The following is a 19,909-nucleotide window of genomic DNA, read 5'->3' as shown; positions in this document are numbered from 1 at the left end:
AAATGACTGCTTGGAATTTTCTTTGGTACTAAAACATGTATTTTTATAAACTAAAATTGACCTGTCCAAAGATTTTTTTGAAAAAAAATTTGTTTAATTTTTAGGGAATTTATTCCATACTTTTGCCGCTCACTTTATACAGGTGTCCCCAAAAAAAAAAGACGAGTCCATAGCTCCCTTATTTATCGGAGAATTTTAATTATCTATACACCAAATTAAATGGGTGTTAATAGGCTACAAAACGGCTTAATAAATTCACGTATAGCTCCAAGGGCTTCAAGACTAAACTGTCAAAATATTTTTTTTCAAATGGGATTACATACCTTTTTTTAGTAATTCTGATAGAGATTTTAATTCTGAAAACAACAATGTATCACAAGTATACCTTCACATAAAAAAAAATTACTCTAACTTTTGAAACAAATGACGAGCACCAAGCGAAAAGCTATCAAAATGCATTGCATTACAATGTAATAACCAAGTTAAGGTAGCTGGAAAAACAAATCACAAATAGTAACATGTGGGATTGCGCAGATATGCCGCCAATGTTTAGCGCAAAATGGAACATAAAATCTGTTCACTTTGTATTGAACGTCAGTGGTGCAAATGACTGACCTGTTGCTATGACAACTCATATGAAAGTTAATGCCAAGTGTGTGCGATTTGCACCACTGACGGTCAATACAACGTGAACGGATATTAGACGATAGTAGCGTTTTTTTAATTTTTTTTTTTGTGAATTTTTGGTATTTAAGTGTATACTTGGGATAGCTTGTTGTTTTCAGAATAAAAATCTCTATTAGAATTACAAAAAAAAAAAAAATGTAATCCCATTTAAAAAAAATTTTTTGACAGTTTACCCTTGAAGCCCATGGGGCTATACTTGAATTTATTAGGCCATTTTGTAGCCTATCAACAACCATTTAATTTGGTGTACAGGTAATTAAAATCCTCCGATAAATAACGGAGTTATCGACTCGTCTTCTTTTTTGGGGATACAGACTGTAGCGGGTGTATTATGAAAAATCTTTGGTGCTATAACTTCCTTATTTTTTATCCGATTTTAATAACTGATACGTCAAACAAAATCGTTTTAGAAACACTATAGCTCGATATGCTATGATTTTTTTTCCACATTATATTTTTTGACAGACCGCAGCTAACTTTGTTTTTTTAAGTTGCACTGTATATTTTTTTTTATCTTTATTCTAATAGATGTTCATCTTCTGAATACACAAACATTAAAATAAAAAATCAAAAATTTGTTTTTAATAAAAAAAAATAGAATTTCCAAAAATCAAGTAACCATAACTTTACTATATCAAATGTTCGAAATTACCTCCATTAAGGCACATTCGACAGCTTCCACTGACGCCCATTGCGGCGTTTAATAAAAATTCTGGTGGTATACGTTCACAGACTGCTACGATACTTCTTACTAAATCATCTCTGTTATCGGCCGGAGTCAAATAGACATTGTCTGGAATGTCCATAGCTCTCTTAGTCACTTTGCAAAATTAGATAGAATGCACTTTTATTAAGTACTGTTTAATGTGACTGCTTTTCTTCTTTATGTTTCTATGCATCATGGTTGTTTGCAAAAAAAGTTAATAGTGCAATTTGAAAAAAAAAGTTGACTATCATCTGTCAAAAACAGAACTCAAGAACAAATATTGGATCAATTCAAATTGTAGCCCATTTAAAACGATTTTGTTTGACATATCAGACATCATTTATTAAAATCGTATGAAAAATAAGGAAGTTACAGCACCAAAGATTTTTCATAATACACCCGGTATGTATAGCAGCACGCATCAAGAACACATTTTTTGAAATTGTATGTTTTGACTTGAAAATAAAGTCTTCTAAAAAAAGCCATTATTTCTTTTCTAAATAATTTTTTCTGACAAAAAAGCAAACATTCTTGTGAATTGTCGCAAGCCTGCAAAAACACTCAACTTACATTTGGAATGGTTATCACGAGAACAAAAAAAAAACTTTTGACTCATTTTAGAAATTAATTAATGTGGAAATATTTGTATGTGTGCCATTGGGCAGAACATTTTATTTTGTCATTGTTATATTAAAACTGGAACATTACAGGTTTGACATTGCCTCAAGTAATTACTTGGTGTTAGCGTGCGATTTTTTTGTAGAATGTTCCATATGCAAGCGAATTAGTTTCAGTGAATTTTTCCGCGTTTGTCGCTCATGCTTTTGTTACTCGTCAGCGACTCCTGCTTATTTTCGCAACAAAAGAGATGGGTAAACTCGCAAAAATGTTCCGAAATAATCCATGGATTATAACTGCAAATTGCATACCTGCCTTTGATAGTTACTAATTAGAAGAACTGCAATTTGTGCAGTTATTATGCCAACAACAAATCTAGGATATTTTTAACAGTATAAAGGGCGTATTCTGTAATTTTTAAAGGGGCGTTAAAATTTTAGTCTTTTAAAATTTAAAATTTCAAGTCCTGATTGGTCATTGCTATGCTTTGACAGCTGAATTTACGAGTAACTGCCTTTAAAATTTAGCGGAGCAGTTACAGAATACTAGACTAAAAGACAATTTTGTTGTTGAGTCTCCCACGTTCATGTAAATTAATTTCTGTTAATTTTTCCGCACTCTGTGCTCATTCCCGAACTTTTAGAAAATCATGCAGGTGTGTATAGAGATTATTAAAATTGATATTACGTGTTACAGTTATTAAGATGAAATTATAATCGCCAGAAGTATTAATATTTTTCAAATGTTAATTTTAATAATTAGATGGTTAAATCCGCAAAATAAACATTTAAAATATTTGACTCGAAATAGTTATTGTAGGTATGTACTCGTATATCAAAGCTGCGGAATCGTACCGGGAGAAAAATTGTCGCCGAGGCCGCTCGCGGCCGAGGCCAGACAATCTCGTGGATGTTCATGGATTTCGCGGCCAAGGTGTATACAACCGAAAATTTGTAATTATAAAATGAACATGTAAAATTTCCTTCGCTGTCAATAAATATAAAGTCGGCTTACATGTCGGCATGTCGCTATAGAAATGACATAAATAAAACAATTCATTTTGAAAAAAATTGTATAAATGTCGGAAGAAGATTACGATATTTTAGTTCCGTGTACTCCTCCAGAGTTAAAAAATATTATAAATTGTGCAGTGCCTATTTTATGCCTGAAAAATCTAAATGTCAGTATAAAAAAATGTTACAGTGACTTTAGAGACTGGTGTAACAAGAAGAATGTGAAAACGGTGTGGGAAAATGTTGTATTGGTTTATTTACTGGAAAAATCAAAAATATTGAAAAGTTCAAGTTTACGGAGCAGGTATTCAATGTTGAAGCTCCAGCTGAACATACGGGATGGCAATGACGTAACGAAATTTCTGAAGTTGATACCTTTAAAAAAAAAACAAAACAGTTGGGTATTAAAAAGGGGCACACAACACAAAAAACATGTTTATCTTAAAAAATAACCCTTAAAAAATAAACAGCGATAATGCTCTTTGTTTATTGCGTTTATGTTTTTTTAACCCGATAACGGCAATAATTAAATTCTCATGACGTCATTGGGCAGTTGGCTCCGCCAGGTTATTTACAGAAAATGGTTATATGCAGTGTTTTTGGTTGTGACAGTGAGTCTGGTAAATCCACAAATCGAAAAAATGGTATCGCTTTTCATAGATTTCCGAATCGTGAAAACTTTCCAAAACAATACGCTCAGTGGACTCTGTATTGCAAACGAAAAAACTTTAATCCTAATACTAATAGCCGCATATGTTCAAAGCATTTTAGGAAATCAGATTTTAACGAATCTCAAAGTATGAAAGTGAAGTTAATGTCGAATGAAGAATTTCGTTTACCCTCTTTGAAACCTGGTAGTGTGCCTTCGGTAAATATTTCTGACATAACGAGTGAGCGCTGTTTGTTATCAAAAAAGCTAAAAAACATTAAAAACCCGAATGAAGAAATAGAAAATAGTTCAAAGAAAATTTGTACTTCCACCTTGACGAACCGGCAAGACATGAAAGAAAAGAACGTAAGGAATTAGTGTCAGAAATATTAGAATGTGTTTTCGAAGAGCCCCAACCAGGAACTAATTCTGCAGACAGTGCCGAAAAATACAATGAACTATGCAAAAGTGTGCAGTGTGAATTAGGTACCGAAATATATCGAAATTATAATTCGTGCAATTTCAATGTTGAAGCAAAAAACTGTTTTGAAACCAACACTGACGCGGTAAATGAATGCAATTATGAACCCTGTGAATCAGAATATTGTGATGATGATTATGACAGTGACAGTACTAGTGAGTGCTCTGAGAAAATTGAAACTGAAAACGTGTTTGCAGGTGAATATTTCTTTGTATCCAGAGATGCTATTCTACAGTTGTTAGAAACTTGTCTAGAATGTGGTGCTGTAATAAAAAAACTAAATAGTTACACAAAAGGTAGTATGTTGTGTGTAAAATTAGTATGTGAATGCGGAAACAAAAGAAGTTGGTATTCCCAACCAATGGTAGGCAAAAGACCGGAAGGAAATGTGTTGATAGCTTCGTCCTTACTTCTCTCAGGCATTCTTTTCACTCCTTTTAAATCATTTTGTAACACCATTAAGATGGCAATGATGTCCAGAAGTATATTTGATAAGATAGTTAATAATATTGTTGGACCAGTTATAAAGGACTTGTGGTACGTTGAAAGAGAAAAAAATCTGAATACGTTGAAGAATTCTAAAGAACCTATCTGGTTAGCGGGAGACGGTCAATTTGATTCACCTGGATTTTCTGCAAAATACATAATATATTCTACAATGGACCTCCATTCGGGCCTCATAATAGATTTTGAACTCCTCCAGAAAGGTGTTATAAAGGGCGAACTTGAAAAAGCAGCTTGCCAAAAATTACTCAACAAGTTGATAACACAAGAACATTGCAACATCGAATTGTTTCTTAGTGATAGACACAAGGGTGTACGTTTTTTCCTAAAAACTCATTATCCTAATGTCCAACACGAATTCGACGTGTGGCATCTATCAAAAAGTCTGATGAAAAAGTTGAAATCTTTAGATAAGAGGAAATATCCTGAAATTGAGGCGTGGAAAACCAGTATAAACAATCATTTGTGGTGGTCTGTACAGACATGCGGACAAGATGGTTCGCGTTTACTTCAAAAATTTACTTCAATTTTATTTCACATAAAAAATAAACATAAATGGTGCGAAAATGGACAGATGTATACTTGTGAGCACGAAGAGTTAAGTCCGGATGAAGCAAGAAAAAAGAAATGGTTGAATGGCAACGGAGATTCATATCGAGCTTTGCAGAAAATTATTCTTAATAAAACATTTTTGAAAGATTTACAACAAGCGAAAAATTATGTACACACGGGTGCTTTGGAAAGTTATCAATTATCATAATCTACGTTTAAAATATGCCCCTAAACGAATCCATTTTTCATACAATGGATTGTATCTTCGATCGGTCATAGCAATAATGGACCACAATTGGAATGTAAATAAAGAAAAAGTCGGTGAAAAATATATGTTTTCGAAATCATCAGGAGCTTGGGTTGTGAAAAATAAATTTCAACGTTCTAATGAAGAGTGGAAATTTAATTTGATGCAAATTATTAAAACAAAGTGGAAGGAAGATACAATACCGTGCCAACAACCACCGGATTTCTTAGTCCCGAAAAACATCGCACCTTTACCACGACCGCCGACAGAAGATATGAAAAAAAAAACATTTTTCTAGATTTTCGTTAAATCAGTGAATAAGTACATTGTGTATTGTTAGTAAAGTTATGCAGGGAATTTTGCGTTGACGTAGTTTTTAAATCCTACATATTTTTCATCACACTCGGGAAAAATTTGTCTAATGTTTTTTACTACACACGACGGAATAACTACACGATTTTTGTAGCCTATAGGTTTCCAAGCGTTAATCCAGCTTACAAATTGTCTATACGCAACGTATCTCCAAGTTTTGTTCAAGGGATTGTCGGCATGCAACATTTTTTGTTTCCATTTTGATTTTGTTTTTGTTCCTAACAACTGCCGACTTACGTTTAGCACTTCCATATCCAAAATAAGCTTTGGAAATGACGGATTTTTGCTCACACAAGTATAATGTTGCATACAAATTTTTATATTTTCAAATTCCGCACAACATACACTTTGTTCATCACTATCCATTTCACAACATTCTCCGCATTTACACCATAAACGATTTCCAGATCTCCCCTCAGTTATCAGTTCTAAATTATTATCAACATTCGCATCATTGTCATTATTCCAGTCCTCGTCATTTTCATCATTCTCCGGTTCAAATTGATAGGGTTGAATAGTTTTGTTTATATTCATTTTTAAAAATCTATGTAACAAAATAACAATGTATAGAACTACATATTTAAATAAACTATTGCATTACCTAGACAGTTGTGATTTTAAATCTAAACCTGATTGCAGTGTCGCCCTGAACTTACTTATTTTACGACTGGACTGATGCATTAGCCGTCCGCCACCCGTGTCATTGCTACTGCCCAATGACGTCACGCAGTTATGTTTATTCTTGTTTTTATACGAAACTGGCGCGAAAAAAAAAATTGGCTGGTCGTGATTTATGCTTAAAATTGTCATTCTTCTAAATACCATAATCAGTTAAAAATCATTTTTTGTGTTGTGAGCCCCTTTAAGCGAAAAAGTCTAAAAGCTAGTGACGAAAATTATTAATTGTGGAAGGTTAAGTTATGATAAGTTGTATCATCTGCCCCTTGCGAAAAGACGAATTAACCAAAATGTCTGTTGATGATATTCAACATGAAAATTCTGTACTAATAGTGACTATTCCTGAGTCCTGACATAATAAACCATTTGTAAAAGTTCATTTTACAATGTTTATTGAATTCAATTTAAAACTCAAAACACAACAAAACATGGAAGCTCTGATTTGTATCAACTTTAAAATGACGTTTACTTTAACGGTTGTCGTTAACAGCAAAGGCAGCGAAATTGAATTTCGCGGCCTGTTTTGGGTACGTGAAGTGCTTATTTCGCGTACAGTTGCGCACAAAATCATTTAATTATAAAATCAATTGAGTTTTTTCTGCACTGCACTTTACTGCACAAAAATATTTTTTTAAATTTCATTAAAAAAAGTTGACTATTTTTTATTGATTTTAGTGTTAGAAGTATTACTTTTTTTCACTTAGTGAAAAAAAGTTATGATGTCAGCAACTTTTTTTAACTGCTTGGTTTTAATCCATGAATGAACGATATACCTACTCGTACCTACGTATTCTACCGAGAAGTGATTTATCAAAATGAAAATTGAAATAACGATTAGAACAATTAGTAACATTAAACCCACCTTTCTTTAGTCCACTAGTAATTTCAGGATCTTCATCTGAATCACTCATTTTGACTTTTATTGAGACTGACATAAAACTGACAAATAAATTTTAAAACAATAAACATATAATGTTTCCTTAGTTACCACAACCGGCCACCGCACTTGACCAAAATGGAAGCACAAATTACAGTTAAAATAGGTTTTGATTTATGAAACTTTAAAAAATGTTATAGACAACTCGTGTTAGCGTGCTTTTTTTTCATGCGTGTGGATTATTTAACTCGTCTACGACTCGTTTAATAAACTTCCACACTTATGAAAAAAAGTTGCACTTCTAACACTCGTTGTCTAAATAACTATTTTTTAATTCCGATGAAAATTAAATTTACAGTCTTTTATTTTAATGAATGATCCTTGGGATGTGCAGTTTCTTGTTCTACTTTATTCAGTTCAGAACTTCTGTTGTTTCTTAATGATCAATAATTATTTATATTGTTGCATGTTTATTGTTTTTATGTTGTTGAATTTTGGGTTAATTAAAATTATAGATTGATTTCAGTTAAATAATGCAAATGGAAAAAAAGTTAAGGTTCTCATCTAATTTTTTCAGTTTTTTACAGTATACTCTGTATCAATAACTTTTAAATTTGAATATATAAAATGAAATTTGAGCCTTTCAATTGGGATGAATCTCGCAAAAAGTGGTGTCGAGAAGGTTAAAGCAACACCAAAGTTCTAATTTAATTCATTTGGTAATTCTAGTCTTATACGTTGTAACATCAGTTTACATTAAACTCCATTATTTACAATTAAGACTTTCTCAACTCCTTAATTAAGTTAAAAGTATATGCTCCGGAGTTTCCCTAATTGTTCAACATGTGTACATGTTTATGCACCGGTTGTTATCGTTTATTAGCGAAATGTCTGCTGAAATATGGAATGGTGGCTTATTATCAAATTGTCCTCCAGAACACTACATTACGCCTCCGATGCTTATGTTCACGGGTACTTGCATCGAATTACAGGTATTAAGCGTTGTAGCGTACATGTCATCTCATGTAATATTAATAAACTGGGATGTCTACCTGTATATGGGTGTCCCTAAATCTTCTCGGTACCACAGCACCAGCAAGACTTGATCGTTGGGGTCGCTAGTCGATATATCACAGGGAAGGTAAACCGGCTCTCCGGCAACCACCTCGATGTTGGTCGTCGCAACTGAAACGAAATCACTCATCAAACTACACGACAATTTACAAAATAAACTATCAAGAGTTTCGTCCTGTTTGGGGCAACTGATATTGGAGCGGACGAGTAACTGGCGCTATTTTATTTCAGTTGAAAATGTTTCTCCGCATTTACTCAGCGACAAACAACAAAAAGAAATAAGTAGGATCATTAAAGTAAATTTGTCGGTCGTACAATGTCATTTTCAATTTTTGCATCATAGTTTACATCAGTTTTCCAATTGAAATATACAGGGTGTAACTGAAATACACGGAATAATTTTAACCACGAGCTACTGGCTGCATGCAGAACTCGGAAAAAATATTTAAAAAATTCTGTCAAAAAATAAAAAGACATTTCATTTTTGAGGTACAATTTTTTTAAATTGCTTTTAGTCTTCTACGTTGTCATACTACATAACTAATATATAACTAATCGGTATTTCACGAGTGATAATGAGATCGGCAGAATTAAAAATGCAACCCCCAATACATTTAAAAAAAGTCGGATATTTAAATTTCAGTAGCCAGCTTTTTTCGTAAATGTAGTGTGGGTTGCATTTTCAATTCCGTCGGGCTCATTATCACTCGTGAAATACCCTGTATTTATTTACTCAAAAAAAAATATTTTAATTTAATAACGTGACATTGAATTCATTATTATGATGAAAGTAAAAATAAAACAAATTATACTTACAATAAAAAAGTTCAAAACACCAGCTACAAAAGCAATACAGATTTTTTTTATTAAGTACATACTAAATTATTACTAGCTTTCTTTTTGTACAAAATCAATTGTCTCGAACTTATTTTTAGAATACTTTTGTGCAGAAAAAGCACAGAAACCACAATATAAATATAAAGCGGATCAATTATTTGAAGAAATGGATTAATCTGATTATTACTTTTGTATTAAACGTATTATCAGGTGTCCTCCCAGCTAAGATTTTCGAGCCTAATATCTCGGTTATTTGTCAACGGAGTTTTATGAAATTTAAAATGCAGATATTTTAGACGGTGAAGGTTACATTAGTAATAATAAAATTACTTCAAGTTAAAAAATGTAATTTTAACACACGTTTCCTTTATTGAAAATTAAGCGCAACTATTATTAGATTGTTAAACATTAAAAAATAGGTGTCTACACAAAAAATTAACTAAATCGCTTGTTTGATTCACGAAAAGATTAGATTTTGTTGTTAAAATTTTATCTAATTTTGAAGGTATTTGAGCAGTTACTTTTTGAAACAATTGATGAAAAGTTGCCCATCAACATTTTGTACACCCCTTAAAATCTGTCAAAAGTAGACGCGCTTTATTAGTAAAGTCAAATTGTGTAAATTTATTGAAAATACTCTAAAAATAGACTACAATGGCAGAAATTTCAATATTGTTGAAAAGGGAAATCATTTTTGCCTACGGAGAGTGTCGTAAGAACTTCAATGACACAGTTCGTTTTTTCGTGGAACACTATCTAAATGTGGGCTTTACAAAATTTAAGGTTCAGAGAGACGTCAATTTATTTGAAGACACAGGAAGCGTACGTGAACCAAATTACCCTGCTAAAATATCCCGATCCTGTTTTAGTCCTTTGTAGAAGAATTAAAGCATCCAGTATAATAAATTACGTCCAAATTTTGTCTTTAACTTTGTAAGTGTTTGTAAGGTTAGAAAAATAAACGTCAAATATGTCACCTGCGTTTGTGCGAAGAGGGGTGACCAAAATTTGGCGATAGTGCGCATTTGTTTCATACGCATCTACGTTTTTGCATCTGCAGCCACGTTTAACACAGTTTTTTTCTTTTTTCTTGTAAACCAGACGTCTTTCAAGGACGAGTTTCTTCTTACAGCATTTTTCATTGACGATCAATTTTTTGATATAAATCGTAAGTTTTTCAAAATTTTAAAAACGCATGTAAAAATGACCTTTTTAAGACTTGGGTTATTGCATTAATGGGATTTTACTCTTCACCGTCTATAATATCTGCATTTTAAATTTCATAAAAATCCGTTGACAAATAACCGAGATATTAGGCTCGAAAGTCTTGGCTGGGACACCTTGTATATGTTTTTTAATACGTACCACAGAGGAATTATGCATGTTTATCCTCAACCACGGGTATATCTCTACTATTATTGGGATGTTTCCGTTCAATTTAAACGCTATTCACACAAAAAACAATCCATCTTGTTAGATGTTTCTGAGGACAGCTGCTAATAAAAAGCAGTTGTCGAACAAAATGAGCGATATCAATCTAATTGTAAACATTTACTGGTAAATCGATTTAAATAATTGATTTGGTGAAATTTAAAATTAATCAATTTTGAAAACTTGTATTTGCTTATTGAATTATTGAGTAAATAAAATGAAAAATAATGTAATTTTTAGTGTTGTGGAGCTGGGAATTGTTCACCCGTTCAGTTTGTTGGAAGATCTTCGAAGGAAACACGGGCAAAATTTGGGTATTTATCTGAAAAATATCTCGTTTCCTTCCATAACCTGCTTTCCCCGGCTACGTCCAATGTTTACAATATTATGTATAAGTAGTGGGTCCCGATATTGAATAAACGAAATACTCGAGTTTCAATGGGCATAATTCGATTTTGTCGTCACGAAAACCCAATAACATAAACGTAAAATCGTTGCTCTTACCCGGAAACACAAGAAAAATGAGATTATTTCGGAACGCTGGACAAATATTCTCCGTGCCGCGTATTTCCATCCCATATTTCAAATTACCAGCACCGATTTTTTCCGGAACCCTCTTCCTCCGGAAAGGTCAACCCGCACCACTCCGGGGATCTGCTCACTTGTTCCACTTTTTAAAAACTTTCCCATACTTTCAAATCCATGCTGACTCTTCATTCTCTTTTTTATTTGGAAATATATACATATTATTATATTTAATCACCGCTCATATCGGTATTTGATAATTACACAAGATTTTTATTTTAATTTGATTCTTTTTAAACTCCAACACGTAATTTTTCTTTATGATAATGTTTATGATGCAGTCATTAATAGTGCATCTAGATTCATCGCTCTCGCCAAGGGCTCCAAAGGAAACATTCCGATCACCCGTGGCTATTTTGTGATAAATTTGAGGGGAGACTTATTAATTATAAACTATAATAGGACGGTTAGGGGTTGCTCGTTTCGAATCGCAGATCAAATAAATAAAGTCGTATCTGATTTTGCGAATCCCACCCTCGAGGTATTTCTCTATTTCTCTTTTGCTCCAGATTTGATCCGAACAGTTTACCCTTTAATTAAAATAACTTGAATGTTTGTTTTGTGACGTCGGAAAGAACGAGATTTAAAATTCTTGTTTATTTGCATCTGTTACTTGGGGCGTTTTCTCCATTAATGTTAATAAAATTAATCCCCACAAAGGAACCGCAAAAATGAAAGTAGGACCACAAAAGCGGTGCACAGACAACCAGTAATACATCGACTGAAGGTGTCTAAGAAGATACCCGCCTGGTTGGATATTTTTACAGTTAAAATTGAGTAAAGAGAGCGGAAATGAAACCTCGTGGAGTTTTTACAAAATGGAACGTTTTTGAATCATCTGAAAATTAACACGCAATGTTTTCATAAAATGATTCTCTTTTATCTAAATTCAAATCAACCTAATCATTTTGTTCGGATTTGCTATGCTGAACGGGAACTGTGGATTGTTGTCGTAGTATCGTTTCACGATGTTTGTGTGTGCATCTGTTGACATCGGAAATACTAAATTGAAATCTAATGAACTTTTCACTGAAAATAAATTGTTTTCTATAACGGCCAAAAATGCAGAGATATCTGGACCTTACATAAAGGATGAAATTCTATACTTCATCGAGTTCGCATGATGAAAGAAAATATATCATAATATAAGTTCTCACAACGATAATAAAAAATTAAAATACTTAATTAATTTACAAAAGAAAATATTTTTTTCCAACATCGCTTATAAAAATGATACTTTCATCACTCAATTTAGTGAGGAAAATAGGCGTTTGCATTACTAATGAGTTAAATGTATTTAACAATATACTACATTAACAATCTACTACCTACTTATTAATATAAACATTTAAAACACTGTTATTCGCATTAATTGAAACTCCAGATCCTGAAGATTCAAAAAATAGGGGAGTAAAATAATTATAAAGAAATTTAAAATTGAGACTGATTTTCATAAGCGATGTTGGAAAAAATAGTATACAGGCTGTTTGAAAATTGCTAGTACAAAAAAAACCTGGTAATTGGTGATGGTGAGTTGAAGTCATCGGCAAAAGAAAATTCTAATAAAAATCCTCTAGTTTTCGAGATAAAAATTACTAAAAATTGGGTTAAAATTGTTAGTGCACCACTGAGTTAAGGTATTTTAAAAAGACACTTCACGTTGTTAAGCAATAACGAAATAAAAAATTTAATGTTCTTAAACTGTCAATCTGTGGTTGCCAAGATCTTGCAAAAAAATATAAATTTTTCATATTGTTGTATAGTCCTTCATTATCACTACGATCATCACGCTTGGTTACCAAGGTTTAAAAAATATTGCCCCGCCTGAGGCGTAGAATATGCAGGAATAGGGTTACTTTACCCCTTTTGTTTTAAAAAATTAAAAATTGGTTTCTTGGATTTCTTAGGGCTTCCAGATGCCACAGTTTTTTTTTGTACTAGCAATTTTCAAACACCCTGTATACACAATTCGTGATCAAAGTGCGATTTTTCAACTCGCAATACTATCCTTACTCGCTGGCGCTCGAGAGTATAATCATGTATTGCTCGCTGAAAAATCAGGCACTTTCATCGCTTATAGTGTAATATACTATTTTCCCGTTGATTGTTTAGTTTTTAAATTGCTGTACACTCAACATGATGATCTTAAAACGGTGCTTCTGGTCCTATTACATTTCAAAAAATGGTTTAGAATCATTTGTGAAATCAGTTTAAATACTGCTGGATGCATGTTCCAAAATGGTAGGTACATTTCAAAAAGAAGTTGCAAGATTTTTTCATGTTTCATCCAGTGTCATAGCAGAGCACTCCAGATATTGCAGAATACTGTTAGTGTCAACTTTCGACGCGGAGGACTATCCAAAGTGTACAAGACCAGCACAGGATCAATATGTGAGATTGATAGACAATTCGACATACAATGCGATTCAAATTGATAATGCCTCACGAGCTGCTCCGGGGATTGTTATTTCGTCACCTATTGTTATATTACGAAGGCTTCATGAATACAATTTAACAGCTAGAAAACTGAACTAGAACAAGAAGAAGAAGAAGAAGAAGGAGGTGTTAAACGGAAACTAGCATGCTGCTCGTAGAGGTTGAATACAAGAACACCTAAATTGAAAAGAACGGAAACCATGTTTACGGATGGATGAAAATTTAATCTACACGATTTTGGTGGACACTTTTTAGTATGGAGAAGGTCAGGAGAGCTTCATCGTGGACCCAATATGGGTCTACATGTAGGTTTTGGAGGTGAAGAAGAAACTGTCTGAAATGGAATCACTTTAAATGGTGGCACCGAACTTTCTTTCCTTGGAAAACCAGTGAATAGCGACAGATACATCCAAATGTGTTTTTTGCACAAGATAATTTTATTGCCCAAGATTTTAGTGATGATTAATTTTTATGGAAGGTGATCCTTGCCTCCACAGAGAAGCAATTGACAATCAGATTCTTGAAGAGCACAATATTGAAACAATGATTTAGCTTTCTGATTCACCGGACTGGTGTCCGATAGAGCGATTGTGGGCCTTTAAAACGCTCGTTTCACTCGTGTTTTAAACTGGCCCACTCATGCCAAAAAAAGCCCAATTTACACACGAACTAGTTAAATAAACTACATACTATTATTCAGAAATCGACTGGAACGTTTTTACAGACATTCATATTTTTTTTTAACAAGTCAACCTTCATCAAACTTTCAATACAATCGAGATGAATATTTTACATTTTTTTACCATTTTCATAATAAAAAATGCAGCGCACAAATAACTTTTTAAAGAATAAATATTTAAAAACTAGCTGACCCGGTGAACTTCGTATCACCTACAATCGCTGTTCGTTAGTCTCGTTAAAACTCAAAAACGGCTTCACAGATTTGAATTTTTTTTTTTGTAACATTTTGATTAGCCATAATCAATCCTAATCAACCTTCCAACTTCAATTCATTGAGATCAATAGTACTGGCTATATCTTATACGGTTTGAATTTCGTTCGGTTATTAGATGAAACTTGTTTACAATTCCTATGAATTCGATGTCTTTTATGTACATGAAATATAAATACAATTGGTACTATCGCGGCCAAAATACTTTGGTCGTCACTTTTTGACACTTCAAATGTAAATAAAGTATTAATGTCAATATACATGACAATTTCAAATTCTTCTTGTCAAAAATATGGCATCTTCAGTTTTTGTTAAATATAGAATCGTCTTACTTGCTTCTGAAGGTTGTCTAAACCGCGACCATGTTGATCTTTTGCTTTTGAACCCTGCTTCCGCAGCTGGGATTTACCCCATCCGTATGACACTGATGGATTAAAATAATTTTGACAATAGTAAAAAATAAGGTTAAACATCCTGAAGCTTGCTTTACAATTGAATATCATTTATGTCAAATTGACGACCAAAGTATTTTGGCCGCGATAGTACCACTGTGATCTAAACGCATTTCTGATTTCCGGTTGTCAGCTTTGACATAGTTGACAGGCGAATTTGACGTTTACGTGGTATCATTCTTTCCAAATTAGAAGAAGAGTGGTCGATCCGGAGGGTAACCCAATATTATAACATCGCGAAGAGCTGACTCGACAGACGTTGTCTTGTCCAAATTTCCGTACCTAAATTTGTTTGTGATCGTTTTGTGAATTTGTGAAAAGCTATTGGAAATGTGTAAACAAAGTAAAAATTTTACATGGGAGATGAATTCTATCGGCAGTATTCTACACTGCTGAAATGCTGGAAATGTGTGAGGTGCCTGGAATGTGATCGACTTGGAACCATGCGGTTTTGTTCCAGAATTTAAGTCACAATTTAATTAAGTCAGAATTTCATGTCCAAACAAATGATTTATTTTCTTCCATTAAATTTGAAATCACAATGAATCTCAAGCGGTTTTATTGGGTGATTCAAAATGATTGTGAATAAGTATTGCAACTATGTACGAAAATGTATGTGGCAACTGTGTGAATGGGATAGAGTTGACATTTGTATGACATTTCATAAGCGTGCATTTAATTTTTTTAATTCCATTACACATTGATTTGACAACTTTCAAAATGTGTGCGTCTATGAACTGTCAAAAAGATGTCAACTCTATCCTACCCACACAGTTGCCACATAAATTTTCGTACATAGTTGCCAGATTTATCCACAATTATTCTCAATCACCCAATATTTACATTTCGATTTCGATTGCAAGATGGATGTTCAAGTAAACAATCCGATATAGGCAAATAAATTGGAATAGAAATAAAACAACTACTACTGTCGCGAGCAAAAAATTCTGGTCGTCAATCTCATTTTAAAATTTGGTTAGTCACAAATTAAAAAATTTCCCTGCCTGATTATGCCCACGTCAACAAAGTGTCAAAAAATTAATTAATCATTGTCAATTAATGTCATACAACATGATGATAGGTTATGATATTTAAGACCGTTTTACAATAGAGCATTTTCCATTGCGTCAAAGCATGATTTTGACGATCAAATTTTTTTGCTCGCGACAGTACAGTGGCGAGCACGGAATTTCGCACACATTCGACATTTCACTGACTTAATTTTATTAAAATGAGATACTGGCGGCAGTTTCGTGACAGTTTAGGTGAAACATCAGTCATGATCACATATATCATGCGTATCCCACCTCATTATTGATTATAATGACAATAAAGCTTAGACTAGATAGTTTTTTTTAATGACGTACAAATTGGCGTGCGAAATTCCGTGCTCCCCACTGTACATTTGTTGGACAGATCGCGAAACAACACAAAAGTAAAAGCAAATTTTATTTTAATTTACTGGATTGCGTTTTTCCAGATTTTTCCTCAAATCTTTCAGATTTTTTTTTCAATTGAAAAAAAAAGGGTCAAGCAAATATGTAGCTTCTATTGTCAGTTATGATCGAGAATGCATACAATAGTTATTTATGTATTAAGGGCATAATCAGAAGATTATGGCACGAGGGAATGTTTAAAGCCCGAGGAACGAGGGCTTTTAAATTCTCGAGGGCCATAATCGACAATTATGCCCGTGGTACATACAACTTTTTATTCTATTTTATAATTTCTAAAAGATTCAAACAAATATTTAGTATTCCTTGAAGGAAATCAACTAAAAGTTGTGTCCATGCAAATTTAGTTAGCTATTTTGATGTTGTTAGGGTTACTGTGTATATAATGTATGATTTTCTTTAATCAAATAATGTTTGATACCATTGTTTGAATAATTAGACCAACCGTTGCTTGGCAGATTTTTGAAAAATCCCGGCCATAAAGGCCAATTTATGCCCTCATTTGGGGGCGTATAAAGACGATTATTGACCAAAATAGAATAAAAATTATAATTTTTGCAGTTTGCCCGAATTTTCCGACTTTCCTTTGTAATTTTCCCGATTTTTTTTTTCAAAAACTTATCCTCAAAACCAAAAAAGAATTAGGTACCTGATTTATGGTCTTGAGTTCATACAAAAAAGCATTTTCAGTTTTTTTAATTTAGTTTTTCCAGATTTTTCTCCAAATTTTCCAGATTTTTTTTTCTATTGAAAACATTCAATTGAGTAATTTCCATCCCGGGGCATATCGAACAAAAAAAAGAATTAATCAAATATGTCGTTCCTATCGTCAGTAATGATCGAGAATGCATACAAAAATTATAATTTTTGCAGTTTGCCCGAATTTTTCGAATTTCCTTTGTAATTTTCCCGATTTTTTTTTCCTGAAAACTTTTTCACGACTATAACGAACAAACGAACAAAACAAAACAAAAAAAGAATTATGCATATCCACCACAAAAAAGCACTTTCAGTTTTTCCCGAATTTTCCAATTTTCCGGGTAACTTTTCCAATTTTTCTTTACATAAAAACCTCATACGGATTATTACGGACATTAAAAAAAAAAATTAGCCAAATCGTTCCAGCCGTTCCCACAGAAAAAAGCACTTTCAGTTTTTCCCGAATTTTCCAATTTTCCGGGCAACTTTTCCGATTTTTTTTTTTTTTTGAACCACCCCTGAAGTAAAGCGAACAAAATAAAAAAATAAATATTCAAATCGGTCAAGTCGTTTTTGAGTTTTAGCGAGACTAACGAACGGCGATTCATTTTTATGTACTGGGTGCAAAATTCGCGGAACAACGTAGTAGAACGGTGCTACGTAGTCATTAAGAGATCAGGTAAAAATGTTTAAAAAAATCAATCTTTTTTTGTAGAAGATGTGGACCTATTCGTTACACTAAATGTGGCAACATTTAAAAACATTCTATGCATCCCAATAGTCTGCAAATATTTCATTTTTGTAGTATCCATGGAAATGAGAGGGAAAAATCAAAGCCGTGTTGCCGTACGCTATTTGAGGTAAAACGAACATAAAATTACTACTTGGAAATGCTGGAAATAATGAAGAGAATAATTGCAAACCTGATCACAATCGTTCAAAATTATTAGGCCACTGGCTAGTAAAAGACAAATAGTCAAAATCTTTTTTATTATTTACAATAAATGAGATCAAAGCTGCACCTTTTGCGCCCCCATATCTTCAAATCTAAGAGGTATAGAATTTTTTAATTATTTTTCTCGTTATTTTCTAACATGAATTGACATTGCCTCATTGAGTTGTTCCGCGAATTTTGGGACACCCAGTATATAGATAACTGTCTCAGCGGGAGTGATGTGTTAAAATTTTAATTAGGAAATTTGTATGTGTAGAAAATATTTTCCATAGAAATATTAATCCAGTATAAATTATCAATTATGTATATTTTTGAAACAAAATATTTCTCATTTGTTCGATATCGTAAACATCTCAATTCATTTTTAAAAATGCAGAAACTGTATTTGAGTTTTGTATCTGGTATGGATTTCTTGTTACGTGGTTTTTGCCTTTGGCAGTTTGTTTCGTGTTTGTTTACAGTTTTATCCTTATTTCTAATTTGAGATTTTAAAAAACACGAAACGACTAAAATTGCAATTATATTATTGTGAACTTAAACAACAAAATCAGTTTGTTTAGCATTTTACATTGAAAAACTAAATATTTTATATAGTTGTCCAAATATTAAGACTAATTGTAAAGCATGGGGCAAAATGTTTGAATAAATCAATTGTCAGGAAGCTCTCCTTCAAAATATTTTTTAAGAGGAATCGCACTCTTGTATTAATTGCTTTATCAAACAACATCTAATAAATAGATGGATTAATTTCAATGTAATTTGTTTGGAATTTAGTGAGGATTTATGAACTTATGTAAATGTTTCATTTAATATATAAAATAAAATTAAAATGTAAAAAATTCTCATTCTACATGTATTAAAAAAAATATTACAAACCATAATAACACCAACAGTTAAAATATTTTTAAATGTTACACGTATTTAAACAAAGGAATTTCAAACACTTTCTTTTGTTTTGGACGCTTCCATTAAATTATTGTATCACATATTATATCCCAAGTGCAAAATTTTTTTGCTAATGAACGAAAACATCCATAAATGAGGTCAGAGACCTCGACTTCGTCTCGTGCTCTTATTTGATAATAATTGGTCTTCTGACCGAATTATTTGAATTTTAAAATTTAGTTTTGAAAGCAATTATAGAAACAATATTGTTTATGTTTCGTGCGTGAAGATGTTTTTTGTGCATTCAAAGGCTTTACTGCCTCGACCTGCATCTCGGTGTAAAAGACCTTTTCATACACAAAATCTTTTATATTAAGTACGTGAAGTGAGCGAGCTAAATCTCTCGGGCCTAACCAGAATAAAAATGCCCAAATTCAGCTCGTAAAATTATCAAAGCAAAAAGTTTTCGTAAAATTGAAAAATTTATCCGATAAAAAAATTAGGTCTTGTTATTTTACCTTTAAATATTTTATTCTAACACTGTGTCAGAAAAAAATAATTAAGTTCTTTACATGAAGACGAATGGATTAATTGTGTGACATAAGTTGGAAATGAAATTGAATTAAAATTGTGCTTTTGAATCATGTTTTCTTAAGAGCTTAGTTCTGCTTTGGTACATTCATCTGAGAAAAAGTATGTTGCTAAACTGTTACAAATGTACACATAACATGGAAAACTTAAGATATACTCGTATTTGTCTATACT

The 19,909-nt window shown here is 32.5% G+C and overlaps 1 protein-coding gene across 2 annotated transcripts in view; it reads right to left on the bottom strand.

The window, feature by feature from the left end:
• The window catches only part of side-VII (sidestep VII), a 395,213-nt gene that overhangs the window by 177,758 nt on the left and 197,546 nt on the right, over positions 1-19,909 (bottom strand). For both annotated transcript variants that reach the window (XM_069039626.1, XM_069039624.1), the window contains exon 2: positions 8,437-8,569. In XM_069039626.1, coding sequence (XP_068895727.1) covers positions 8,437-8,569 — 133 coding nt within the window. The remainder of the gene's footprint in view (positions 1-8,436; positions 8,570-19,909) is intronic.

This window comes from Tenebrio molitor, chromosome 2 (assembly GCF_963966145.1).
Source record: "Tenebrio molitor chromosome 2, icTenMoli1.1, whole genome shotgun sequence".
In the NCBI taxonomy this organism is placed as follows: domain Eukaryota; kingdom Metazoa; phylum Arthropoda; class Insecta; order Coleoptera; family Tenebrionidae; genus Tenebrio; species Tenebrio molitor.
The sequence above is the reverse complement of the archived record's forward strand: the minus strand, read 5'-3'. Positions and strand labels throughout refer to the sequence as shown.